General features: G+C 45.7%; 1 protein-coding gene across 4 annotated transcripts in view; it reads left to right on the plus strand.

The window, feature by feature from the left end:
* fndc3a (fibronectin type III domain containing 3A) overlaps positions 1 to 23899 on the plus strand; it is a 94190-nt gene that overhangs the window by 27517 nt on the left and 42774 nt on the right. For 2 of the 4 annotated variants that reach the window (XM_029119395.2, XM_029119396.2), the window contains exon 3: positions 13414 to 13489. In XM_029119395.2, coding sequence (XP_028975228.2) covers positions 13414 to 13489 — 76 coding nt within the window. Of the gene's footprint in view, positions 1 to 5181; positions 5648 to 6227; positions 6432 to 13413; positions 13490 to 23899 lie in introns of those variants that run through there. The other 2 variants (XM_029119397.2, XM_029119394.2) reach the window with 2 other exon arrangements.

A 23899-nucleotide genomic window follows, 5' to 3' on the forward strand; every position in this document is an offset into this window, starting at 1 on the left:
AAGGGCTTGTATTCCTGCTGATGATGGCGACTCCCCTGCTGTTCTGTCGGAGTAGGTATGTGATGATGGTCTGACGAGTCCTATTTCAGACACGTACGAGAACACAAGTAAGCATCAAATTCACGTTGTTGCCACTTGCATCACCTGCAAAGGCCAAGCGTGTGTGTTGCTGTGTTTAAGTTCAAGGATGTGTTGCTGTTTCAGAGTTTAAGGACACTGTTGAAACGCCAGGCACCACAAGTGAAAGAGAGGTTCTGTTGGTTCTGTGATTACTTAATCACGTTTACTCACAAACAGGCATGGGGAGAAAGGTATCTCACCTAAGGCACTTTGTTTTTGTGCCAGTGGATACAAAAAACTGGAATCCGAAGCAACTCCCCTCTGGCCAAAGTATCAGCACTGAATTATTGGGTGTGGCTGTTTGTTGTGGCCAATGCCTTGCATATGCCATTGTCACTGTACAGTGAGGATAGTGAAGGGTGACAAACTCCAGTTCACTGTCAGCCCACCACCCTTTTAAGGTACAATCGCAGCATCGGTCCAAACTGGAAGGAAATTTCGTTAAACTGGCAGTTCCATCCATTGCCATGTCAAGAACCGAGACGGTAGTCTTTCATGATTCCCTAAATGAAGTGAGTTATGTTCCACTCTGGACTTTTTTACTCTGTTTTTTCAGCAGCCAAGGTGGGGAATTGCTGGCCCGGGGAGTGCAATCTACGCCACATGGCTTTGTACAGCAGCTATTCTGCCAGGTTGTCGCAGGTCTTTAGGCCGCTTCACGTGTCTTGTAGGGAGTTCATAGCGCTCCGTTGTGTATGGACACGCAGGATAGTGACCTCCTCCTTGAATCACTCCCTCCAGTACCAGGCAAGTTAAATCTGGAAGGTTAAATCCACTGGGCTTTGGCTGAGCACTTAAGTGATCTCCATTGTGCATTGTGACTCAAATGCTGCCTTTATGCCAAAAGTGATAATTTTGTCCTACAGGACTTTGGCCTTCAAAGCCACTCCCCTCTTCCTACCGTCTGTTCAAGTTTGAGGAGTGACTCGAGTTTACATGAACTTATCGTGAACTACGCACATTTGTGGAGTGTTCATGCAGCCAGCCGTCACAAACTGCCGGATATCATCTGGTTAATGCAGGGGAAATGTGCTTCACGTGTGGCCAAATCTGTGCGTGGGTGCGACCAGTAGGGTCAAAGAGATGGCGGTACCACCAACCTTCTTTTGAAAGTGGTTCACAAAGTCATCAGGAGAGGGATATGATGGCGGGGGTTACAGAGTTGGCAGAAAGTGGAAGATAACTCTACATTTGTTTATATGCATGCTGCAGCTGAATATTCGTGAACCCTAAAGCTAGCTTGCGCTGTAGTGGTTTGGAGACTGGGAAATCTGTTTTGAGCAGGAGCTCGTCACAGCACAAACTTCCAATGGGTGGACAATCACCGGATGGAGACACTGGCAAATTAGCCTTTTCCACTGAATTTTCAATGTACGCACCTACATCCATCCATCCATCTATGAACTCATCCATCTATGAACTCATCCATCTATTGATCCATCTAGCCATTCCCTGTCCATTTATTAAGGCATCTATCACCTCATCCATCTATTCTCCCATCTATCATCATCCATCCATCTATTAACCCATCCTTCCCCCATCCATCCATCTATTAACCCATCCATCCCCCATCCATCCATCTATTAACCCATCCACCCCCCATCCATCCATCTATTAACCCATCTTTCCCCCATCCATCCACCCATCCATCTATTAACCCATCCATCCTTCATCCGTCCATCCATATATTCACCCATCTATTCATCCATCCATCCTGTCAGAAGCAGTGGCATCATTCCTGTCTGTTCCTAACTGGTGGGCTGTTTTTTTCTGCTGCTGACTGACATGTTTACTTGTGCTCGCTCGCGCACTCTCACACACGCACTCACACTCTCACACACACACGAGGCAGGATGAGGCCGTTCCCTCTCTTGTCTGCTTACGTCACTCCCTGCTCCTGACTTCCTGTAGAGCCAGCTGCTGGTAAACAATTAAAAGGAACAAATAGTGAGGAACCCGAAACCTTAATACTGACTCACCACGTGACACGCGCTCGCACACACTTGTTGGCCAAGCCACTTCGTGCCAAGCCACTCGGAGCGGGGGAGACAGGGAGAAGGATGGGGTAGCAGGAACTGAGGGTGGGGGATGTAGGAGCTGCCTTCCTGAACTGTGGCTAATAAAACAGACACCAGTCTAGGGACTTCTCTCTCCAGCGTTTGCTGCGTTACGAGTCCTCTGTCGAACACAATGACAATTATGTCTGTGACAGCCCTGCTGACACTTCCTGGCCTGGCTTAATAAATATGAATGTTATTCCACGCATGCTGGCGCTCTGTTTGGGTTGGGTTTTTGGTTAGACATTTAAACACCTGTATATATTACCCCCAAATTATTGGGCCATTGCTGAAGATGAGGGAAAGTGCCCCTATACATTTGTGTGTTCATTGATGACGTTGTTTTTACACTCGAGAGGAATATAACCTTTATTTGAGGAACAGTCTTTTAAAGAAAATGTGAAGTGCTTGCAGATGTTAGCTGAACTGTAGCAACAGCTGTAGCATTCAAATCAACTCTCCTCTTCTAGCACACTTGCTAGCATTCAGCTTACAAAAGCATTAAAACAAAAGTTTTCTTCATATTTTAAAAAAATAAAAAAGCTATTTTAATGGCACAATGATGCCCTACACCAGAAGTATTCAATTCTGCTGTTTTTTTATTCTACATCAGCATAGATGTCGCCCATCTGGTGTCCCTGATTAGAGGGTTGCTATGACAAAACTGGCTTTGAGCTCTAGGGTTGAATAGCCCAGTGCTTGTATTCTCACTTTTTTGTAAGAAAACAAAGGAAGGACTTCTAATGTACATTTATTGTGGACATTTGCTTATATTGCAGTGCAGAAATGTATGGCCCCTTCAATCAACAAAATAAATATGTTTCGCAGACTCAGAATCAAGCACTGTGAGCAAATCACTTTTGTGCTGTATAATTTTTTTTGTGTCTGGGAATTTTTTTATCTGTGTCTGGGAAAATACCCTTTAATGTTTACAAATCTGCTTGCTGCTTCTGATGTTTTCTTGTCACCTTTCTGTTGTTGTGTCAGTTAAGCGCAGTCGAGACTAGATTAAGAATTTGTAATTATATACAATAAGTGTTACTCATTACATTACATGACAGGCAAATACAATTGTCATCAGATGGCTAATCAGTCAACCGGCCAATCATTCAGGCAGTCAGCAGCTCTTGTGTTGCGCTTTCACCACCTCATCTCCTCACATATCCATCAAGGTATTAATAGGTGTAGAACCTGTCACTTTTGTAAAGGGAGGGAGATGAGATGAGGGGGAGGGTGGAAAGGGGAGGTAAAGATCGGGGGAGGTGGAGAGTGCGAGGAGGAGGGGCAGGGGAAGTAATGGAAGGAGAGCCTGGGCCCGAAACTGAAATGTTTTCTGAAGAGCTGCTACGGTGAGGCATGTACTCCGATACATTTAAGAGCCCCGTGGAATTAAACAGTTTTAATTGTCTCTAGTGCTGACAATTAACCACAACAATTACTGATAATTGCAGAGGGCTGAACACGTATATCGTACATAAATGTCTATTCCTGGGGTCTCCAACCTTTTCAAGTATGAAAGCTACATTTTTTGAAAATTATGCGTTGCTAGCTGCCCTTTGCTTTAAATATGGTACATTCGACTTTACCCTACGTTTTAATATTACCGGGTTAATGAATGAATCTAAATAAGGACATAATTCTACATGTCTTTTGGAAATTCTGTGTGACGTTTTCCTGCATCTTCCTGTGATTGTTTTTTTTTATAGGATTTCTGTCTGCTAATATTACAAATATTGATATAGAGAACAAAAACTAAATTGCAGTCTTTTTATTTGATTTGATCAATTATATCTTTTATGTGAAATTATCTATGTTTCTCTTTAATTGCCCTTATATAGCGACTGAGTGACAGATGAATGTCTGGCCTTTTACTAATGTTTGGATCTAAATGACGGTCAGACTTGGTTTGCTTTGTAACGTGTGAAATGTGACTGTGCCCAGACAAGTCCTGTAGCTCATTTCGTCTCATGATCAGTAGCAGGCGTCACAGACAGGGCAAGCAAAATGTACTGAAAATTCTAACATGCCAGACATTGTTCGGTTTTCTTTTAAGCTAACAATTACTAAACAGGGATGCGATAATGTCATGTATGACTGGTTAGTAGCTGGGGGACCCGCAGTGTCTGATTAAATGTGGGATTTGTATGTAAGATATTCCGGCGGAATCTTAGCTGTAGTTTTAGGGGTTGAAATTGGCCCTCGCACTTAAACCGATACTTTCCTAAGTTTGACAGCACAGACATTTTCAGATGCAAGTGACATTGTCACTGTAGAGCCCTGCTGAGGAGGAGGGAGAGAGAGGAGGATGGAGAGGGATGTTCCGTTCTTTAATGCCATTGTTGTTGTGGCGAGGGCAAGCTGAACAAAGGAGTCCTCTGATAGTTCTGGGAGGAGGACCCTGGATCCTATGTTATCTACTACTCCTCCTCTGTCTTCTACTCGCTTCTCCTCTTTATCCAGACCCCTGTCTTTCTGTGCTATGGTCAGCCTGGAGCAACCGCACAGGGAGATTTAAACACAACAGCAGGGGAGAGAGGGGGAGGGAGAAAAGAGAGAGAGGGAGGGAGGGAGGGAAGGAAAGAGGGAGAGGGAGGGAAGGAAGGAAAGAGGGAGAGGGAGGGAAGGAAAGAGGGTTAGGAAAGGGAAGAGGGATGGAGGGAGGGGGAGAGGAATGTAAAGACCGGGATAGAGAATGAGGAATAAAAGACCAAACTGTCACATACACAAACACACAGCAGAGCTCTTCTCCGGTTTGTCTTCCTCCGGTTCTCCGGTCTTCCTCCGGTTCTCCGGTCTTCCTCCAGTTCTCCGGTCTTCCTCCGGTTCTCCGGTCTTCGAGCGTAGCGGTTGCTGCCTGGCCACAGCCTGACATTTCTCTGTCTGCCCGTGACGGCTGCTGAACTGACATCGCCTCAGCTTATTTGTTGAAGGGGTTACCGTGGAGACCGGTTGCTGCGCCGAAGCCATTCGTAGGAGAGAGCGGGGGGGGGGGAGCGTGGAGGGAGAGTCAGGCGCCTGCTGTAGAGAGAGTACCACGGTGACGCCACGGAACAGCGGAGGCTTAGCGGAACAGGGCTCTGTGAAAACAAACACAGGCATCACGCCATGCTAAGGACCTCCTGTGAGTGCTAATGCTACGGAGCTACGCCCTTCAGACGCCGCCTCCAGCCCAACCATCCGCCCGCCCACGGCATAGCCCACGGTGCTGCACCAGTCTCCTCCCCGGCGCGGCTTCTCCCTTGGCTTGGCAAGGAGGTGTGAGGGGGTCCGCGGAGGTGGGGGGAGTGCCAAGGAGGCAGACAGCTGGGTTGGCTGAGGCCCGATGTGGCGTCGGCATCGCAGGTCAGCTGGGTTCTGTTGGAGGCTGGGTGGAGATGGTCTGGAGAGCTGCCCAGGGGTCCCTGGTCCTTTAGCTGTCTGTGATGGTGAGAACAGCCACGCCTGAAGGACATTTGGAGATGCGAGCTACTGTAAGTAACAGGCAGGGGGTTGGGAAGGAGGATGGACTGGGAGTAAATAGGATGGAGAGGATGGATGGATGGAGAGGATGGATGGATGGAGAGGATGGAGGGATGGAGGGGATGGAGGGATTGCCAGATGGTAGATTGACATGGAAAGGGGGAAGTGGAATGCAAACAAACACATTGCGTCACAGGCAGACAGACACACCATCACACACACACACACACCATCACACACACACACACACACACGCCATATCACAGGCAGACACACGCCACGTCACACACAGACACACAAACACACACACATGCCACGTCATACACACACGCCACGTCACACACACATACGCGCACACACACACACACACACACACACACTACGTTGCAGGCAGGAACACACACACCCTCCAGTGGGGAGTGCCTTGACTTTTATTCAATTATCCCTTCCTTGGTCGCCCTCCCCCTCCTAGCGTTCTCTCACTGTTTCTCCCCTGCCTGCCTGTGTGGGTGTCTGCACGGATGACACACTGCATGTGTGTGTGTGTGTGTGTGTGTGTGTGTGTGTGTGTGTGACACGGAGAGGGAGGGAGTGGGCACCACCGTGAGACTGTGGCAGTAAACGGCTGGTTGGTCAGAGCAGCCTGGATGACTGAGAGGTAGGATGATGTCTGTGGAGATGGAGGTGATGCAGAGCCAGAACCCGGGCCTGGGGGGGAGCGACCGGGCCCCCAGACTGAGCCCCATGCCCTGGGAGAGCAGCTTCTATGATCACAGAGATTTCACCAAGAGCGAGGTAGGACTGACTTACTTAGTTACCAGCGCTCGCATGGATACACAAAAACGTGCGTGGATGCAAAGTCGCCGCACAGAGCGCTCAAACGCGCGCCTCTACGCAGGGTTGTGATACATACAACACGCACAGGTGGCGTGCGCAGAACATACAGGCACACACACAGAGCGAGCCTGTTTTTCCCACTTTACACTGTGTGGTTGCTTTGTGTCTTTCAGACCGGATGTGATTGGAGGGCTTCAGAGGGACGGGTGTGGGGTTGTCTGGGCTTTATGTCGTTTTAATGAAGTAAAGTGGACGATCAACACGTAATGGATTCATCCACGCTGTGTCTGTGTGTTTGTCTGTGTGTTTGTCTGTGTGTTTGTCTGTGTGTTTGTCTGTGTGTTTGTCTGTGTGTGTGGGCGTGTGTTTGTGTGTGTGTGAGATCTTTGGTTGCATCTGTGGGGGTGTGGGGTAATGGGTTTAATTGATGCTGTCCTAGACTAGAGGATTTAACTGTTGATGTCTATTATAAAAAATGATTGCTCCTGAAATGTTCAGAGTTCCAGTCGTCTGATTGGATCGAGCTGTTGTTGTTGATTTTGTCATCCTGCGTAGACTTGTGGGTTGTTCCGGCAGCTTCTGTCTGGATCTTAAATGCACTGTATTGACTCATAGCCCTGGTCTAACGCCCTGAACGACTACATACTCTGCACTAGTGTGCAATTTGAGACGCAAGCTATGTTATTGACAAGGCTGCAGGGTTTTAGTGTACAGTGTTATAGGCTTAGGTTATAGAGTATATGGTTATAGGCTTAGGTTATATAGTATATGGTTATAAGGTTAGGTTATAGAGTATACGGTTATAAGGTTAGGTTATAGAGGATACGGTTGTAGGCTTAGGTTATAGAGTATACGGTTGTAGGCTTAGGTTATAGAGTATACGGTTGTAGGCTTAGGTTATAGAGTATACGGTTGTAGGCTTAGGTTATAGAGTATACGGTTGTAGGCTTAGGTTATAGAGTATACGGTTGTAGGCTTAGGTTATAGAGTATACGGTTGTAGGCTTAGGTTATAGAGTATACGGTTGTAGGCTTAGGTTATAGAGTATACGGTTGTAGGCTTAGGTTATAGAGTATACGGTTGTAGGCTTAGGTTATAGAGTATACGGTTGTAGGCTTAGGTTATAGAGTATACGGTTGTAGGCTTAGGTTATAGAGTATACGGTTGTAGGCTTAGGTTATAGAGTATACGGTTGTAGGCTTAGGTTATAGAGTATACGGTTGTAGGCTTAGGTTATAGAGTATACGGTTGTAGGCTTAGGTTATAGAGTATACGGTTGTAGGCTTAGGTTATAGAGTATACGGTTGTAGGCTTAGGTTATAGAGTATACGGTTGTAGGCTTAGGTTATAGAGTATACGGTTGTAGGCTTAGGTTATAGAGTATATGGTTGTAGGCTTAGGTTATAGAGTATACGGTTGTAGAGTTAGGGTAGAAGATTATTGGGTTAGGTTGCAAGGTTACAGCGGAGCATCCTCTTCAGTACAATTCCTAGGAACCAATCACCTTGATTCTGAGTGATTAAACAGCCCTTTTAATTTCCTCTAATTTGTGAATGCAACATGATGGAGTAATAGCATGAACAAATTACTGACTATCTACATTTTATAGGCTTATATCATTTTGAATAGTGATCTCTTTGGTAGCTCAAATAGCAATGGTATGTACCAACAAAATAAAATACACTAAGTGTAAGGATGTAACTTAATTTCTTTGTTAAATGGAAACAAATTTAGCAAATAAATTGCTCAATGATTGGAATAAATTGTCATTGTGAATTGTAGTCAGTATATTAGGTAAGATGTTATTTCAAACTGATTGTTTTTCATGTCTGAACATATACAATAAAGTATTACATTTTAAAGCCATTTGGATTAGTGTGACGATAGGGGCATTTCGCTGTCGGCAGAACATAGTCTACTAAAGCGCAAGGCAAATTTGAGAAAACACCCATAGGTGACATAGAGACTGGGACGTTTTACTTGCAGGGAAATGTCTTTAACACGAATAACTAAAACTGTTTAACTGAAAGTGACAGCTTGTTTTATAATATGTCCAAGCATTTTAGCACCAAACCGGTTTGGGTGTTTTCTTATTAAAAAAGTAATATTTTGTTATACCATGCGACACTGGATCAACATTGAATCAACATTGAATCACATTGAATACAAGATCACATGATGTTCAATATTCTATTTTATTGTTTTGATGTTCCGTCAAGTGGCTTTGCAGTTAGTCTCTTTACTACAGCATTACTAATATCCGCTTCTACTTGAACAATATCCAGCTAGCTGCTACATAACTTGGTGCTCATTGCTAACTCGTTGATTAGCAGCAAGGCATGTTAACTGGATAGTTAAGTAGCTTTACAACTCAACCAACAAGATAAAACAGACACTGCGTGTTAAATAAGGCTGGCTTGCAACCTCGGCTGGATGATCAATCCCTTTCACCAGGGCCATCCATCATGATGTCAATCAATCAATCAAATGTATTTATGAAGCCCTTTTTACATCAGCAGTTGTCACAAAGTGCTTTTACAAAACACCCGGCCTTAAACCACAAGGAGCAAACAACAGTAGTGTTTAGTGGAGGAGAGCTGCCCCTGCTCCCCCCGGCGCAATAATGTAGCAGCGTAAGACCTTGGGACTGAGACGGGTGTCCAGCAACACTGTGGCCCTATCTGGGGGATGCCCCGGTCAGGGCCCAACAGGCAGGAAATCAATCCACCCACATTGCCAGGCATCAACCAAAGGGACACCCACCAACCCCAACCCCCCTGAATGAGGGCAGAGTATTGCTAGCAGCGTACAGCCCAATTGCACAGGTGCACAACAGAGAGTCAACAACAAGCCAGTGCCTCTTCCCCCGAAAGGCATTGGAGGGAGGGCATCCCACTAGCGATGAGAGCCCACCTGGCAAGACAGCAAGGGTGGACAGTATCAAGCCGACTGGTCAACTTCACGCCCCTGGGCCAGGCTACACCTAATCATGAACTGTGCTGTAGAGATAAGTCTTTGATGTAATACATGTTTGTCATTAATAACAGTTCATTAATACCAATTCATTATCATAAATGTCAGCTAGCCGACTCAGGTCTTTCAAACCAAGTTGGAATGTTTGCTCCCTTTTCTGTTCTGGATTTATTCATGTGAAATGACAGTACTTGTGCCTTAATTGCCTAAAGCTGCTGACGGTCGTCTAGATTTTTTTTGTTTTGCTTTTTCAAATTAAAGATGCAAATCATTGTTGGTTTGTCAAATAATTCGTACCCAGAGTTTTTGCTGTCAGCCATTACTCAGACCTTTAGCGTGTTTAGATTTTCATCACCCTGTCTTCGTAGTTTAACAGAAAGTGGTATATGTGGTGTATTTTTCTGTACGTTTTATTAAATTCCCTGAACATCACAAGTGAACCATCAATTAAGTTATAGTTGCAATATTTTCATATAATCATGCATTCTATTTTGAGCCGTGTAATGCAGCAGTAAAATTTGTGCATTTCAGAAAGAGTTCTCTGCCCTTTATGGCCTGGAACAAACCTTTTCCAGGGACACGGCCCGGAACATGTTAAAACATTCCCAACCGGTCTTCTCCGTAAGAGAAGATGTTACTATGGTTACAGCACCTTGCTGAGGTAGTTGTTGTTTTAGGTAGTGCACTATAAAGGGAACAGCACCCTTTTCCATTTGTATTTTACTACTGTAAACCAAGGCTCTATTCTCTGTGGTGCTCTACTGTAAACCAAGTCTCTATTCTCTGTGGTGCTCTGCTGTATACCAAGGCTCTATTCTCTGTGTAGTGCTCTACTGTAAACCAAGGCTCTATTCTCTGTGTAGTGCTCTACAGTAAACATGGCCTTATTCTCTGTGTCTTGCTCTACTGTAAACCAAGGCTCTATTCTCTGTGTAGTGCTCTACTGTAAACCATAGCCTTTTCCTCTGTGTCGTGCTTTGCTGTAAACCAAGCCCTATTCTCTGTGTAGTGCTCTGCTGTAAACCATAGCTCTATTCTCTGCGTAGTGCGCTATTGTAAACCAGGGCTCTATTCTCTGTGTAGTGCACTACTGTAAACCAGGGCCATATTCTCTGCGTAGTGCGCTACTGTAAACCAGGGCCCTATTATCTGCGTAGTGCGCTACTGTAAACCAGGGCCATATTCTCTGCGTAGTGCGCTACTGTAAACTAGGGCCCTATTCTCTGTAGTCCTCTACTGTAAAGTAAGGCTCTATTCTCTGTGTAATCTCTACTGTAAACCAGGGTTCGGTTCTCTGTGTAAAGCTCTGCTGTAAACCCAGGCTTTATTCTCTCTAATGCTCTACTGTCACCACATTACAGACCAAATTAACAAAGATTCTAGACTAGCACCTGAGACCATTTTTTTCCACCACTGACACCAAAATGATTGCATTTGTATTCAAATAATGGTGTCATGTCCCTCCAACAGACTTCCAGAGTGTTCTAATACACACCTGTTATATTTGCATGATGGAATGTATGGCGCTGGAACATCAGCTATATACAGTTAGGTCCATAATTTTGGCTCTGTATGCCACCACAATGGATTTGAAATGAAACATTTGAGATACAGACTTTCAGCTTTAATTCAAGGGATTTAATGAAACGTTTAGGAATTGCAACAATTTTCATATACACTCCCCTTATTTCAGGAGCTCAAATATAATTGGACAGATTAACATAATCATAAATGTTAAATGTGTTAATTTTTAATACTTTGTCGAGCATCAAGTCTGGAACGCATGGACATGACCAAATGCTGGATTTCCTCCTTTGTGATGCTTTCCCAGGCCTTTACTGCAGCTATCTTCATTTGTTGTTTGTTTGTGGGTCTTTCTACCTTAAGTTTTGTCATCAGCAAGTGATATGCATGCTCGATTGGGTTGAGATCAGGTGATTGACTCAGCCATTGCAGATATTTCACTTCTTTGCCTTAAACTCCTGGGTTGCTTTTCCAGTTTGTTTTGGGTCACTGTCCATGTGTAAAGTGAAGCGCCATCCAATCATCTGAATTTGACTTAATCTGATCAGACTGTATATCCCTATACACTACCAGAGACCCAGTGCCATTTGTAGCCATGCATGCCCATGCCATCACACTGCCTCCACCATGTTTTACAGATGAAGTGGTATGCTTTGGATCATGAGCTGTTCTAAGCCTTCTCCATACTTCTTTCTTCCCATCATTCTTAGTTTCATCTGTCCAAAGAATGCTGTTCCAGAACCGGGATGGCTTTTTTAAAATCTTTCATGGCAAAGTCAAATCTGACCTTTCTATTCTTGAGGCTTATGAAGGGTTTGCACCTTGTGGTGAACCCTCTGTATTTGCCCTTGTGAAGTATTTTCTTTATGATAGACTTGGATAAGGATATGTAGGGCTGGGCGATAAATCAATATCAGTATTTATCACGATAAAAAACTTTACAATTTCAATGATAAACATGTAACCCATTATTGATAAAATCCTATTTTCGTTGAGTAAAATTTGGAATGGTGGAAGATCAATGAAAGAAACTTCAACAGAGTTAGCCTTCTGGCAAAGAGGTATCTTTGCATTCCTGCCACCAGTTCGTCTTCACAGCAAATCTTTAGCACAGCTGGCAACATTGTTACCTACCACAGGTCGGCCTTAAAACCAGAGTCTGTGGACAGACTAGTCTTTCTCGCCCGAATCCTCTAGTGCAATAAGCAGGAGGGGTTAGTGGAATAATAACATGTTCTATCATATTAGAAACTAGCAAAGGCTGTGATTCAAACCACACAGCACACTGTTTTATAATGGCCTTGTTGTATTGGTTATGTTTAATATTCTGTGAATTGCACTAATGTAAACTCAGAAGTTAACCACCTTTGGCAGATAAATGTTTTGGGGATACGCTAGATTACTAAATTCAAGCCAATAACTACTGAAAATTCTAATTTGCCGTGCATATCGTGATAATTATCGATATCGAATGATATGAGAAATGATCTCAATAAATGTTTTTGCCATATGGAGAGTGTTCTTCACTAGGTTGGATGTTGTGAAGGGCTTTTTCTTTGCCATGGAAAGGATCCTACGATCCTCCACCACTGTTGTCTTCCATGGACGTCCAGGCCTTTTTGTGTTGCAGAACACTCCAGTGTTCTTTTTTTCTCAGAATGTTCCAGAATATTGATTTGGCCACTCCTGACATTCCTCCTGTTTTTGCAGCCTAAATGTGGCCTGTTTCGCTTGCATTGAGAGGTCCTTCGACCACATGTTGTGGGTTCACAGCAACAGCGTCCAAATGCGAATGTCACCCCTGGAATCAACTCCAGACTTTCTACCTGATAATTGATGAAGAAATAACGATGGAGTAGCCCACACCTCTCCATGTAACAACTTTTGAGTCAATTGTCCCATTACTTTTGGTCTCTTGAAAAAGAGCTGTAATTCCTAAACCCTTTCTCCATTTGGATGTGAACACCCTCAAATTAAAGCTGAGAGACTGCACTTTAAGCCCATATTCATTATTTTACTTGAATATATTTTGGTAAACAGCCTGTATTTCCTTGGGCATCAAGGATATAGATTTCACATAACTTTTGCCAGCTTGATGGGAAATGGGAAAGGCATAGATTGTACATTCTGTGTATCCTGTCACACATGCATCATCCACCATCTGGTGGTTTCCTGGATTAACATGTCTATCGTCATGGAGATTCTACTGACCATGGTCTAATCCAGCACGGTTAAGCCTAATCTGTGACTCCCTACACTAGCCCCACACGTCCCTGATTTGACCAGGCTTCTGTGGCAGGGGTTGAATCCACAGATGAGATGATCCACTGTGAACCTTTAGAACAGAATACAAAGTCATTAGATGGATTCGGACTGGATGATCCCTGTGTGGTGCCATTAAACACGTGTTTAATATCTCTCTCCCTCTCCTTTTTCTCATCAGGTTATCCTGGTGCAGGTGAACCCAGGTGAGGCCTTCACTATCCGGCGAGAGGATGGTCAGTTTCAGTGTATCACAGGTGAGACCTTTTACCTTTACAGAACGCATCACCGTAGGTCTCTGGAACCCATTTCCCTTAATCTAGTCTGTTCATTCAGGGTGACACACATATTGGAAACATGATGAAAGGGGCTATCAATAAATCAACTGGGATGTGATAGACTTGAGTCATTCCTCTGGACCAGTGGTTCTACTGGCAGTCCTCCTCCCCGCGTCTCTCTTTCTCTGACTGTGGTTCTACTGGCAGTCCTCCTCCCCGCGTCTCTCTTTCTCTGACTGTGGTTCTACTGGCAGTCCTCCTCCCCGCGTCTCTCTTTCTCTGACTGTGGTTCTACTGGCAGTCCTCCTCCCCGCGTCTCTCTCTCTGACTGTGGTTCTACTGGCAGTCCTCCTCCCCGCGTCTCTCTTTCTCTGACTGTGGTTCTACTGGCAGTCCTCCTCCCCGCGTCTCTCTTTCTCTGACTGTGGTTCTACTGGCAGTCCTCCTCCCCGCTTCTCTCTCTCTCTGACTGTGGTTCTACTGGCAGTCCTCCTCCCCGCGTCTCTCTCTCTCTGACTGTGGTTCTACTGGCAGTCCTCCTCCCCGCGTCTCTCTCTCTCTCTCTGACTGTGGTTCTACAGGCAGTCCTCCTCCCCGCGTCTCTCTCTCTCTGACTGTGGTTCTACTGGCAGTCCTCCTCCCACGTCTCTCTCTCTGACTGTGGTTCTACTGGCAGTCCTCCCCGCGTCTCTCTCTCTCTGACTGTGGTTCTACTGGCAGTCCTCCTCCCCGCGTCTCTCTCTCTCTCTGACTGTGGTTCTACTGGCAGTCCTCCCCGCGTCTCTCTCTCTGACTGTGGTTGTACTGGCAGTCCTCCCCGCGTCTCTCTCTCTCTCTGACTGTGGTTCTACTGGCAGTCCTCCTCCCCGCGTCTCTCTCTCTGACTGTGGTTCTACTGGCAGTCCTCCTCCCCGCGTCTCTCTCTCTCTCTGACTGTGGTTCTACTGGCAGTCCTCCCCGCGTCTCTCTCTCTGACTGTGGTTCTACTGGCAGTCCTCCTCCCCGCGTCTCTCTCTCTCTGACTGTGGTTCTACTGGCAGTCCTCCTCCCCGTGTCTCTCTCTGACTGTGGTTCTACTGGCAGTCCTCCCCGCGTCTCTCTCTCTCTCTGACTGTGGTTCTACTGGCAGTCCTCCTCCCCGTGTCTCTCTCTGACTGTGGTTCTACTGGCAGTCCTCCTCCCCGCGTCTCTCTCTCTCTGACTGTTTTAATTTGACAGATGAATGAGTGAGTCGTATACTGATAGACTATTATCATGTCAGATCACTGTTGGCTGTAATTGCAGTGTGTTGTGTGTCTGGGAGTTCCAGCCAGGGAGAAAGGACATGGTGTGTGTGTCTGTGTGTGTGTCTGTGTGTGTGCGCGTGTCTGTGTGAGAGAATGAGATATGGTTTACATCAGGCACAGATAGTTACCCACTGTCTTTCTGCTCTATTGTCATGGAGTATGAGGAGCTCAGACAGTTTTACATGCTTATGCACCTCTATATTTTGGCCTCGCTGTGTGGATCCGTGGTCTTAGGAAGGCCTTGCTGTGTGGGTCCATGACCTCAGGATGGCCTCGCTGTGTGGGTCCTTGGTTTCAGAAAGGCCTCACTGTGTGGGTTCATGACCTCAGGAAGGCCTCCTAATGTGGGTCCATGTTCTCAGTGTTCCAGTTAATCTAATAATGGACAGAATTATTAGAATTACATCAAATTCTTCGAGCGGTTGATCTAGTTGTTCAGGACTGCCAGATGGGTGGGGCTTACCGTCTCTGGAGTATTATATTGCTCTCTTTAGCCAGGCAACCTGAGTTAATCACAAATAAAGAATTTAAAGCCAGGTGGGCTGTTTGACTCACGGAGGCTGTCCCAAATGGCCCACATTTCGTTAGGTAGGGCACTACTTTCAACCAGGGACATGGTGATGCATGATGAAGGGAACAGGGTACCATTGAGGCTGAGTGATTCAGTGAGACAGCTGGGGATGACACTGAAGGGGGGATGTTGTTTCTATATAACTATGATAAATTGCATTCTCACAGGACAGTATTGACCTGAAAATTATAAGCGGTATTATAGATAGACCTTTCAGTAGACCCTCATTGAAATGCTCCTGAACAGAACCTCTATATGGGTTAAGTTGTAAGATGTATTTAGATAATGTTTTTGGATTTACGTGGGTGGAGGTAATGGTTCATTTACCCACCGCCTCGCTCTTCTTTTTTCGCCTCTCTTTTTTTCCTGTCACTCCCTCTCTCTCGTTCTCTCTCTACCCTCTCTCCCTCTCCTTCTGTTGTTTTTTTCCCTTCTCCTTTGTCTTTTTTGTTCATCAAATTCAGTAGAAAGGATTTGGTTTCCAGCCTGTGACAGCATTCTGAATGGCCTTGTACTATTTCTATAGTGCACTAGTTTTGTCATGGGACGCTGGTGAAACCTTGTGCACCATATAGAGAACATGGGTCCATTGTGAGGTCATAAGTCCAATCTCCATGTTTACTCCAGTGAGAACGTGGCTGATGCTGATAGGCTCAGCCTGACCTTTAGCTGGGCCTACGCAGCCAGCCGTCTGGCCAGTGAGTGGGTGTGTGGGGAGTTGGCGTCATAGCGCTGGGGCCAACGGCTGCTGGTTCTCTGTCCTTCACCATAGCTGGTCCATTTATTTATTCTTGTTCTTTATTAACCTGAAACAGGGACCCCTGGATAGGCTGTTGGAACAGGGACCCCTGGATAGGCTGTTGGAACAGGGACCCCTGGATAGGCTGTTGGAACAGGGACCCCTGGATAGGCCATTGGAACAGAGAGGAATCTTCTATTTCTCCCAACTTCCTTTGCCCTGTGTCTCCAGCCCCCCACATCCCCTTTAGAAATTGTTTAATAATCCACCCCCATATACACACACACACACACACACATTACGGCAGGCAGAGAGGCAGGCAGGCAGTGCAACAGACAAAAAGAGACAGCCAGACAAAAAGAAACAGACAGCGGTGCTGTTTATGGCCTTCCTCCCCCGTCACAGTACACTCTCCTCTCCTCCATGATGTGAATGGAGGGATGACTCACCGCTCTGAGGGGAGGGACTAAGGGAGACCAGTGTGTTCCAGGTGTGTGATTAACCCCTTCCCTTCAGACGGTGGTGGAAGAAAAACCAGATGCAGCCACCATATCTGGAGTGCGTGTGTGTGCGTGTGTGTGCGTGTGTGTGCGTGTGTGCGCGTGTGTGCGTGTGTGTGCGTGTGTGTGCGTGTGTGTGCGTGCGTGTGCGTGCGTGCGTGTGTGTGCGTGCGTGTGCGTGCGTGCGTGTGCGTGCGTGCGTGTGTGTGTGTGCGTATGTGCATGTGCTCATGCATTCCTCTGTGTGTGTTCTTGGTTGGCATGGTGTGTTCCCTCCCATATCTATTTGTGCCTTCATTCATGTATTTATAGGAACTGTTAGTGCGTCATAGCAACGTGTCAGTGACTGACTGCCTGCTTTGTGTCATGTGATCCAAACTAACCATTCAGGTTTATTGGAGCTAGTGCTGCAGAAAGAGGGGCTAAGTGTGTGTGTGTGTGTGTGTGTGTGTGTGTTCATTGAAAATTCAACAGAATGCTAATTTGCATCTCTTCACACCTCCAGTAGTGGAACACACACCACTGCACGTCACCACCCAAAGACATATGCACGTCACCACCCAAAGACATATGCACGTCACCACCCAAAAACATATGCACGTCACCGCCCAAAGACATATGCACGTCACCGCCCAAAAACATATGCACGTCACCGCCCAAAGACATATGCAAGTCACCGCCCAAAGACATATGCAAGTCACCGCCCAAAGACATATGCACGTCACCACCCAAAGACATATGCACGTCACCACCCAAAGACATATGCACGTCACCACCCAAAGACATATGCACGTCACCACCCAAAGACATATGCACGTCACCACCCAAAGACATATGCACGTCACCGCCCATGAACATATGCACGTCACCGCCCAAAAACATATGCACGTTACATCCCAAAAACATATGCACGTCACCACCCAAAGACATATGCACGTTACATCTCAAAAACATATGCACATCACCACCCAAAGACATATACACGTCACATCCCCAAGACATATACACGTCACATCCCCAAGACATATACACGTCACATCCCCAAGACATATACACGTCACATCCCCAAAACATATACACGTCACATCCCCAAAACATATACACGTCACATCCCCAAAACATATACACGTCACATCCCCAAAACATATACACGTCACATCCCCAAAACATATACACGTCACATCCCCAAAAACAAATGCACGTTACATCTCAAAAACATATGCACGTCACCACCCAAAGACATATGCACGTTACATCCCAAAAATATATGCACGTCTCCGCCCATGAACATATTCACGTCACTGCCCATGAACATATGCACGTCACTGCCCATGAACATATGCACGTCACTGCCCATGAACAAATGCACGTCACTGCCCATGAACATATGCACGTTACATCCCAAAAACATTCACGTTACATCCCAAAAACATTAAGCACCTCACCCGCCAAAAACTAGGGGGTGGGCCATGCCAGAAAATAAGTTACCTCCTGCAGATGGAACAGACTCCCTAACTGCCTTTTCTCCTTCAGGCCGTACGGCCATTCCAGACCTGTGACCGTTACATCCACGGTATGTCTGGACCCTGATCAGACATGGAGAGTTAGTGAATGGCAGAGACGGTATGGAGAGTTACTTAGAGCAGCTTCTTCTAAAGGTTCAGACACTTAGGATTGTGTAATATTTGCCAATTGAAAGTACTTAACACTTGCCTAATCAATAGCATATGTACTAGATAAACGCTTCAGCTAAATCAGTTAAACGTAACAGAATGTCCATTGTCGGTAGTCTGTGTTTCTCTTTGTTTGACTCAGGGACTGACTCTTTCTCAGCCGTGACTCGGGGACTGACTCTTTCTCAGCCGTGACTCGGGGACTGACTCTTTCTCAGCCGTGACTCGGGGACTGACTCTTTCTCAGCCGTGACTCGGGGACTGACTCTTTCTCAGCCGTGACTCGGGGACTGACTCTTTCTCAGCCGTGACTCGGGGACTGACTCTTTCTCAGCCGTGACTCGGGGACTGACTCTTTCTCAGCCGTGACTCGGGGACTGACTCTTTCTCAGCCGTGACTCGGGGACTGACTCTTTCTCAGCCGTGACTCGGGGACTGACTCTTTCTCAGCCGTGACTCGGGGACTGACTCTTTCTCAGCCGTGACTCGGGGACTGACTCTTTCTCAGCCGTGACTCGGGGACTGACTCTTTCTCAGCCGTGACTCGGGGACTGACTCTTTCTCAGCAGTGACTCGGGGACTCACTCTTTCTCAGCAGTGACTCTGGGACTGACTCTTTAAGCCACACCCGCCACAGGCCACAATCTTAGCTTTATTTGAATTTAAAAAAAGGCCTATCAACAACTCTGCTCTCTACTCTGTAGCAGGTGCTGGAAGTTAAGGCCTTGCAAGTAGTGAGAAAATGGTGCTGAAGCATGAAAATCTGTCTGTATGACGGCTGGAAGGTGTTAAATGTAAAAGGTGCACTGTGGAGCACACACACACAAACACACACTGTTCATTCACAGCATCTGCAGTGAGTGACTTTCAGAATGAATGAGCTTGTGACTCATTCTCTCACTGTTGTCTGTGAGCCAGGGAGGGTGGGAGGGAGGGGGGGAGGGAGGGAGGGGGAAGAGGGTGAGGGACAGAGATCTGACGAAAAGGAGAAGGAATTATAATCTCTGCGTTATTACTAATAAAATCCACTGGATTAGTAGAATGTTCCCTACGATTACAACCCCTTGTAGGATTTCTTTCTATTCAATTTAGATTTAAAGGGTTCAACTGGTATATGACATTGCCACCTCAAGTGAAGAGAGGGAAGCATTAAGTTAAAAAAACACAAGTTTTAAGAGGATGCAGTGGTTTTAAATGGTGTATGTTAGCTACTTACAATGTTGTATGAATTGTTCAAGTGGTTACAGATATGAATAACGGGATAAAAATACATTAATATTGGTTACAATATCAGTTTACAGTATTGTTTTTTCCACTTTCGTCATGGCAACAGTTCATTAATCTTGCTGCAGTTTTAGCACATTGATACTGGAGTCTATTAATGTTTGATTTTATTTAAAAAATTAAAAAATCTGTGTGATTCGATGCTTGGAGGAAGTGCAGCTCCATTTCCACCTCTGTTTGTGGGGCGTGAGTACATTTAGTCTGTCTTCCCTCAAGAATCAGGTCTGCCTAAGGCGGCCCTATTGATTGCAAGGCCATGCTCACAGAGTCTGTACATAATCAAGGTTTGAGGATCAAGGGGTTATTGATGGGGCCCTGGGGTTATTGATGGGGCCCTGGGGTTATTGATGGGGCCTTGGGGTTATTGATGGGGCCTTGGGGTTATTGATGGGGCCTTGGGGTTATTGATGGGGCCCCGGGGTTATTGATGGGGCCCCGGGGTTATTGATGGGGCCCCGGGGTTATTGATGGGGCCTTGGGGTTATTGATGGGGCCCCGGGGTTATTGATGGGGCCCCGGGGTTATTGATGGGGCCCCGGGGTTATTGATGGGGCCCCGGGGTTATTGATGGGGCCCCGGGGTTATTGATGGGGCCCCGGGGTTATTGATGGGGCCCCGGGATTATTGATGGGGCCCCGGGGTTATTGATGGGGCCCCGGGGTTATTGATGGGGCCCCGGGGTTATTGATGGGGCCCCGGGGTTATTGATGGTCTGTGTGAAATAACATGAACAGTTAGACTGCTTCCTGCTAGCCTGTTGCTCTCGGGGGTCTGGCTGTGCTAACTAAAGCTTCCTCCTCCCTCCGTCCATCCGCTCCTCCGTCAATAAGTTGTGTATTTGATGCTGGGCGGAGTGGAAGTGAAGGCATTGTTGTGTGACTAGATAAAGGTTTCCTGTTCGTCTTCCAACCCACACATTGATACTGAGTGATGTGAAATCAATGGCTGGCTAGTGGTGGGGAGCAGAGAGCTCCCGCGTCCCACGCTTCTCTCTAGATCCCTCATGATGATCCACCTCTCCTTTCCTTTCATGGCTGAGGGAACTACTGGTAGTGTAACTCATTGTGGGTTATATCAGATCAACAGTTAGTCAAAACTAGTTCAGCGTTTTGTGTTAACTAGCATCTCATTTGTTAGACTGAACTAGTAACTTATCAGTTTGTCTAAATAAAAAAATTCGCTTTGCGGGTTTAAGGAGTAGGTTTAGCGGGTTCGGGTTAGGTTAGGTCTTTTATCTTACTGAGGTTGAGGTTAGGGATAAGGTCAGACATTGTCTTTATAGGGTAAGACATTGTCTTTATATTTTATGCAGCAACTAATCCAATAAATGTTTTTAACAAATTTCCGCAACAAAAATACGATATGGAGACTGCGATGGTCAAGTCTTTAACATGGTTTGCTTTTCATAGCACACCGTTTCAGGTTGGCATCATTCTGTCGCATGTTGAGGTGAAAAATCTTTCTTTGATGTTGTTGAGTGGTGAATGAATGTATAATTCCCAGTAGCTTCACTTGAACATGCGTTTAATATAAAAATATATCACTTGGATTTTATCCAGAAAATCTTTTTTTTATTCAATTAATCACAGCAATAATCAACAGACTTTTGGATTATCACAATAGTTGTTGGTTGCTTGTAGACGTCTTTGGGGCAGTTCTTTCGAGACAGTAACACCTGTAGAGGACACATTGCTGATGTGTTGGAGAAGGCTTGCGTGCTTTTCATCGTTTGCACCTCTGTCAGTTTGGTCGCGTAGCCATGATGGTCAAAAGTTAAATGGGGCTAATGACACGAAAACAAAGACAAAGTGTTTCTAATTGCCATAAAGATGGGATCATGTTTGCAAGCCACAGTAATGTACTTCACACCAAATCAGCAGTTTTACTAGTGTCCTTGTCACTACTGGTTGAGGTGGTACCTGCAGTTCATTCAGGTTGCACAGGTAGTCCAGCTCCTCCATGATGGCACATCCTTATGTGCCATCGCAAGATGGTTTACTCCGTATCCCATTACAGTCTCAAGAGCATGGAGGAGATACCAGGAGACAAGCCATTACACGAGGAGAGCTGGACAGGGCCGTAGAAGGGCATCAACCCCGCCGTAGGACCAGTATCTGTTCCTCTATGCGAGGAGGAACAGGAGAAGCACTGCCAGAGCCCTACAAAATGACCTCCTTTCATGTTTCTGACCAAACTGTCAGAAACACTCCATGAAGTTGACATGAGGGCCAGACGTCCTCTAGTGGGACCTGTGCTCACAGCCCAGCACCGTGCAGCTCGATTGGCATTCGCCAGAGAACACCAGAATTGTCAGGTCCACCATTGGCTCCCTGTTCTCTTCACAGATGAGAGCAGGGTCACACTGAGCACATGTGACAGACGTGAAAGAGTTAGGAGATGCCGTGGTGAACATTATGCTGCCTGCAACATCTCCCAGCATGACCGGTTAGGCGGTGGGTCAGTGATGGTCTGGGGAGGCATATCCTTGGAGGGTCACTCAGACCTCCACATGCTAGCCAACGGCACCCTGACTGCTGTTAGGTACCGGGATGAAATCCTCAGACCCATCGTCAGATCTTACGCAGGCGCAGTGGGCCCTGGGTTCCTCCTGGTGCAGGTCAATGCCCGGTCTCATGTGACCAGAGTGTGTAGGCCGTTCCTAGATGACGAAGGCATTGATGCCATTGACTGGCCCTCATGTTCCTCAGACCTGAATCCAATTGAGAACCTCTGGGACGTTATGTATCGGTGCATCCGACCCTGCCAAGTAGCACCACAGACTGTCGAGGGGCTCACTGATGCCCTGATCCAGGTCTGGGAGGAGATCCACCAGGACACCATCCGCCATCTCATCAGGAGCTTGCCCAGACTTTGTCTGGAGTGCATACTGGCAGTGGGGGCCATACACACTACTGAGTCACACTGATGAAATTTGGAACAGCCTGTGATTTATATTGTTCCCTTTGATTTTTGGTGAGTTTGAATCCAGCCCTTAATCGCTTGGTGATTTTGGTTTCCATTGACCGTTATGTCATTGTGTTCTCAACGAATCACACCATGTACAGTAAAAACCTTTATATATTTAGTTCATCGAGACTCGATGTGTGATTTAAGCATTCCCTTAATTATTCAGAGCCGTGTACTTAAATCTAGTCCTCTCTTTGATAGCAGTTTCAGCTGTTTGTGTTGTAAACAGAAATCCTTAAAGGGATGGTAAAATGCTGTCTTTGTCAATGTGTTGGCACCATTGCTGTACGTCCTCACATTAGGGCTGTACAAATAATCCAAATACAATAGAAATTGTGATATTGACACATGCAATATCAAAATCATCAACTTGCGTGATTTTCAGCTCCAAAAAAGGTGAATTATATGACCTTCACGCGAGGCAACGGGATTGCATCCTACATCCATAATTGTTTTTCTTGCGGTTGCTGTAGGTATTTTTGTAGCTTACTTAAATACCTGGACTGACTTTGGTTTTAAATACTTGATGGTTTTTCAATGTTAGCTTGAGTTAGCACAGCAACTGCTAGCGTAGACGTCTGCTTCAGGTAAGAAAGTGGCACCAAGATATATTGTCCTACATATACAACACCATGGTTATTAAAAGTTTCGGCTTCAATATCGGTTCCAACAAACAAACTTAATATGGGAGAAAATGTACCTCTATAGGATTGAGAAATGACCTAACCGGCAGTGACAACGTCACTAACCTGCAAAGTGCAAACGCCATGACATCAAATGAGCTGTTAAATGAATAGTTCGACACAGGCTGCACCTTCAGATTGGTAGTAGGTGTAAAGTAGAATACACTAAACTTTACCTCGATTTGTATTCAGTTTAATATCACATAGGCAATTATATCTACGCTGTTTACACCCGTGTTTGAAAATCGCAAATCATAACCATAATTCAATATTTTAAAATATTCAATATTCAACATACATTTTCAAATCGTGCAGCCCTTACTCATATAGTAAAGGGGCTACTTAAGGCTTGGGTTTGAGGTTAGGTTTCTATATTAAAACCCTAAGACACCTGGGACAGTGCTATATGGCCCCTGAGAGAGTTCTGGGACTCAACACCTGGATGCAAGTTATCTGCGATACATTGGCTACCTCTAGTTGTCTGGTTGTCTTCACTGTGCCTCAAGAAGACTTGTAAACTGGTTTCCAATGCTATTAAAATAGTTAAAAGTGATGTGATGTCATAACTGTATTATTCAGTTTAATATACTTTGGCTTTCAGCGAATCAGCATTTAGGAGTAAAATCATCCAGTTCAGAATGGGGGTTATGGGCAGTCTATGGGGTAGGCTTAAAAGGTTAAAGGGA

This window comes from Esox lucius, chromosome 1, assembly GCF_011004845.1.
Source record: "Esox lucius isolate fEsoLuc1 chromosome 1, fEsoLuc1.pri, whole genome shotgun sequence".
In the NCBI taxonomy this organism is placed as follows: domain Eukaryota; kingdom Metazoa; phylum Chordata; class Actinopteri; order Esociformes; family Esocidae; genus Esox; species Esox lucius.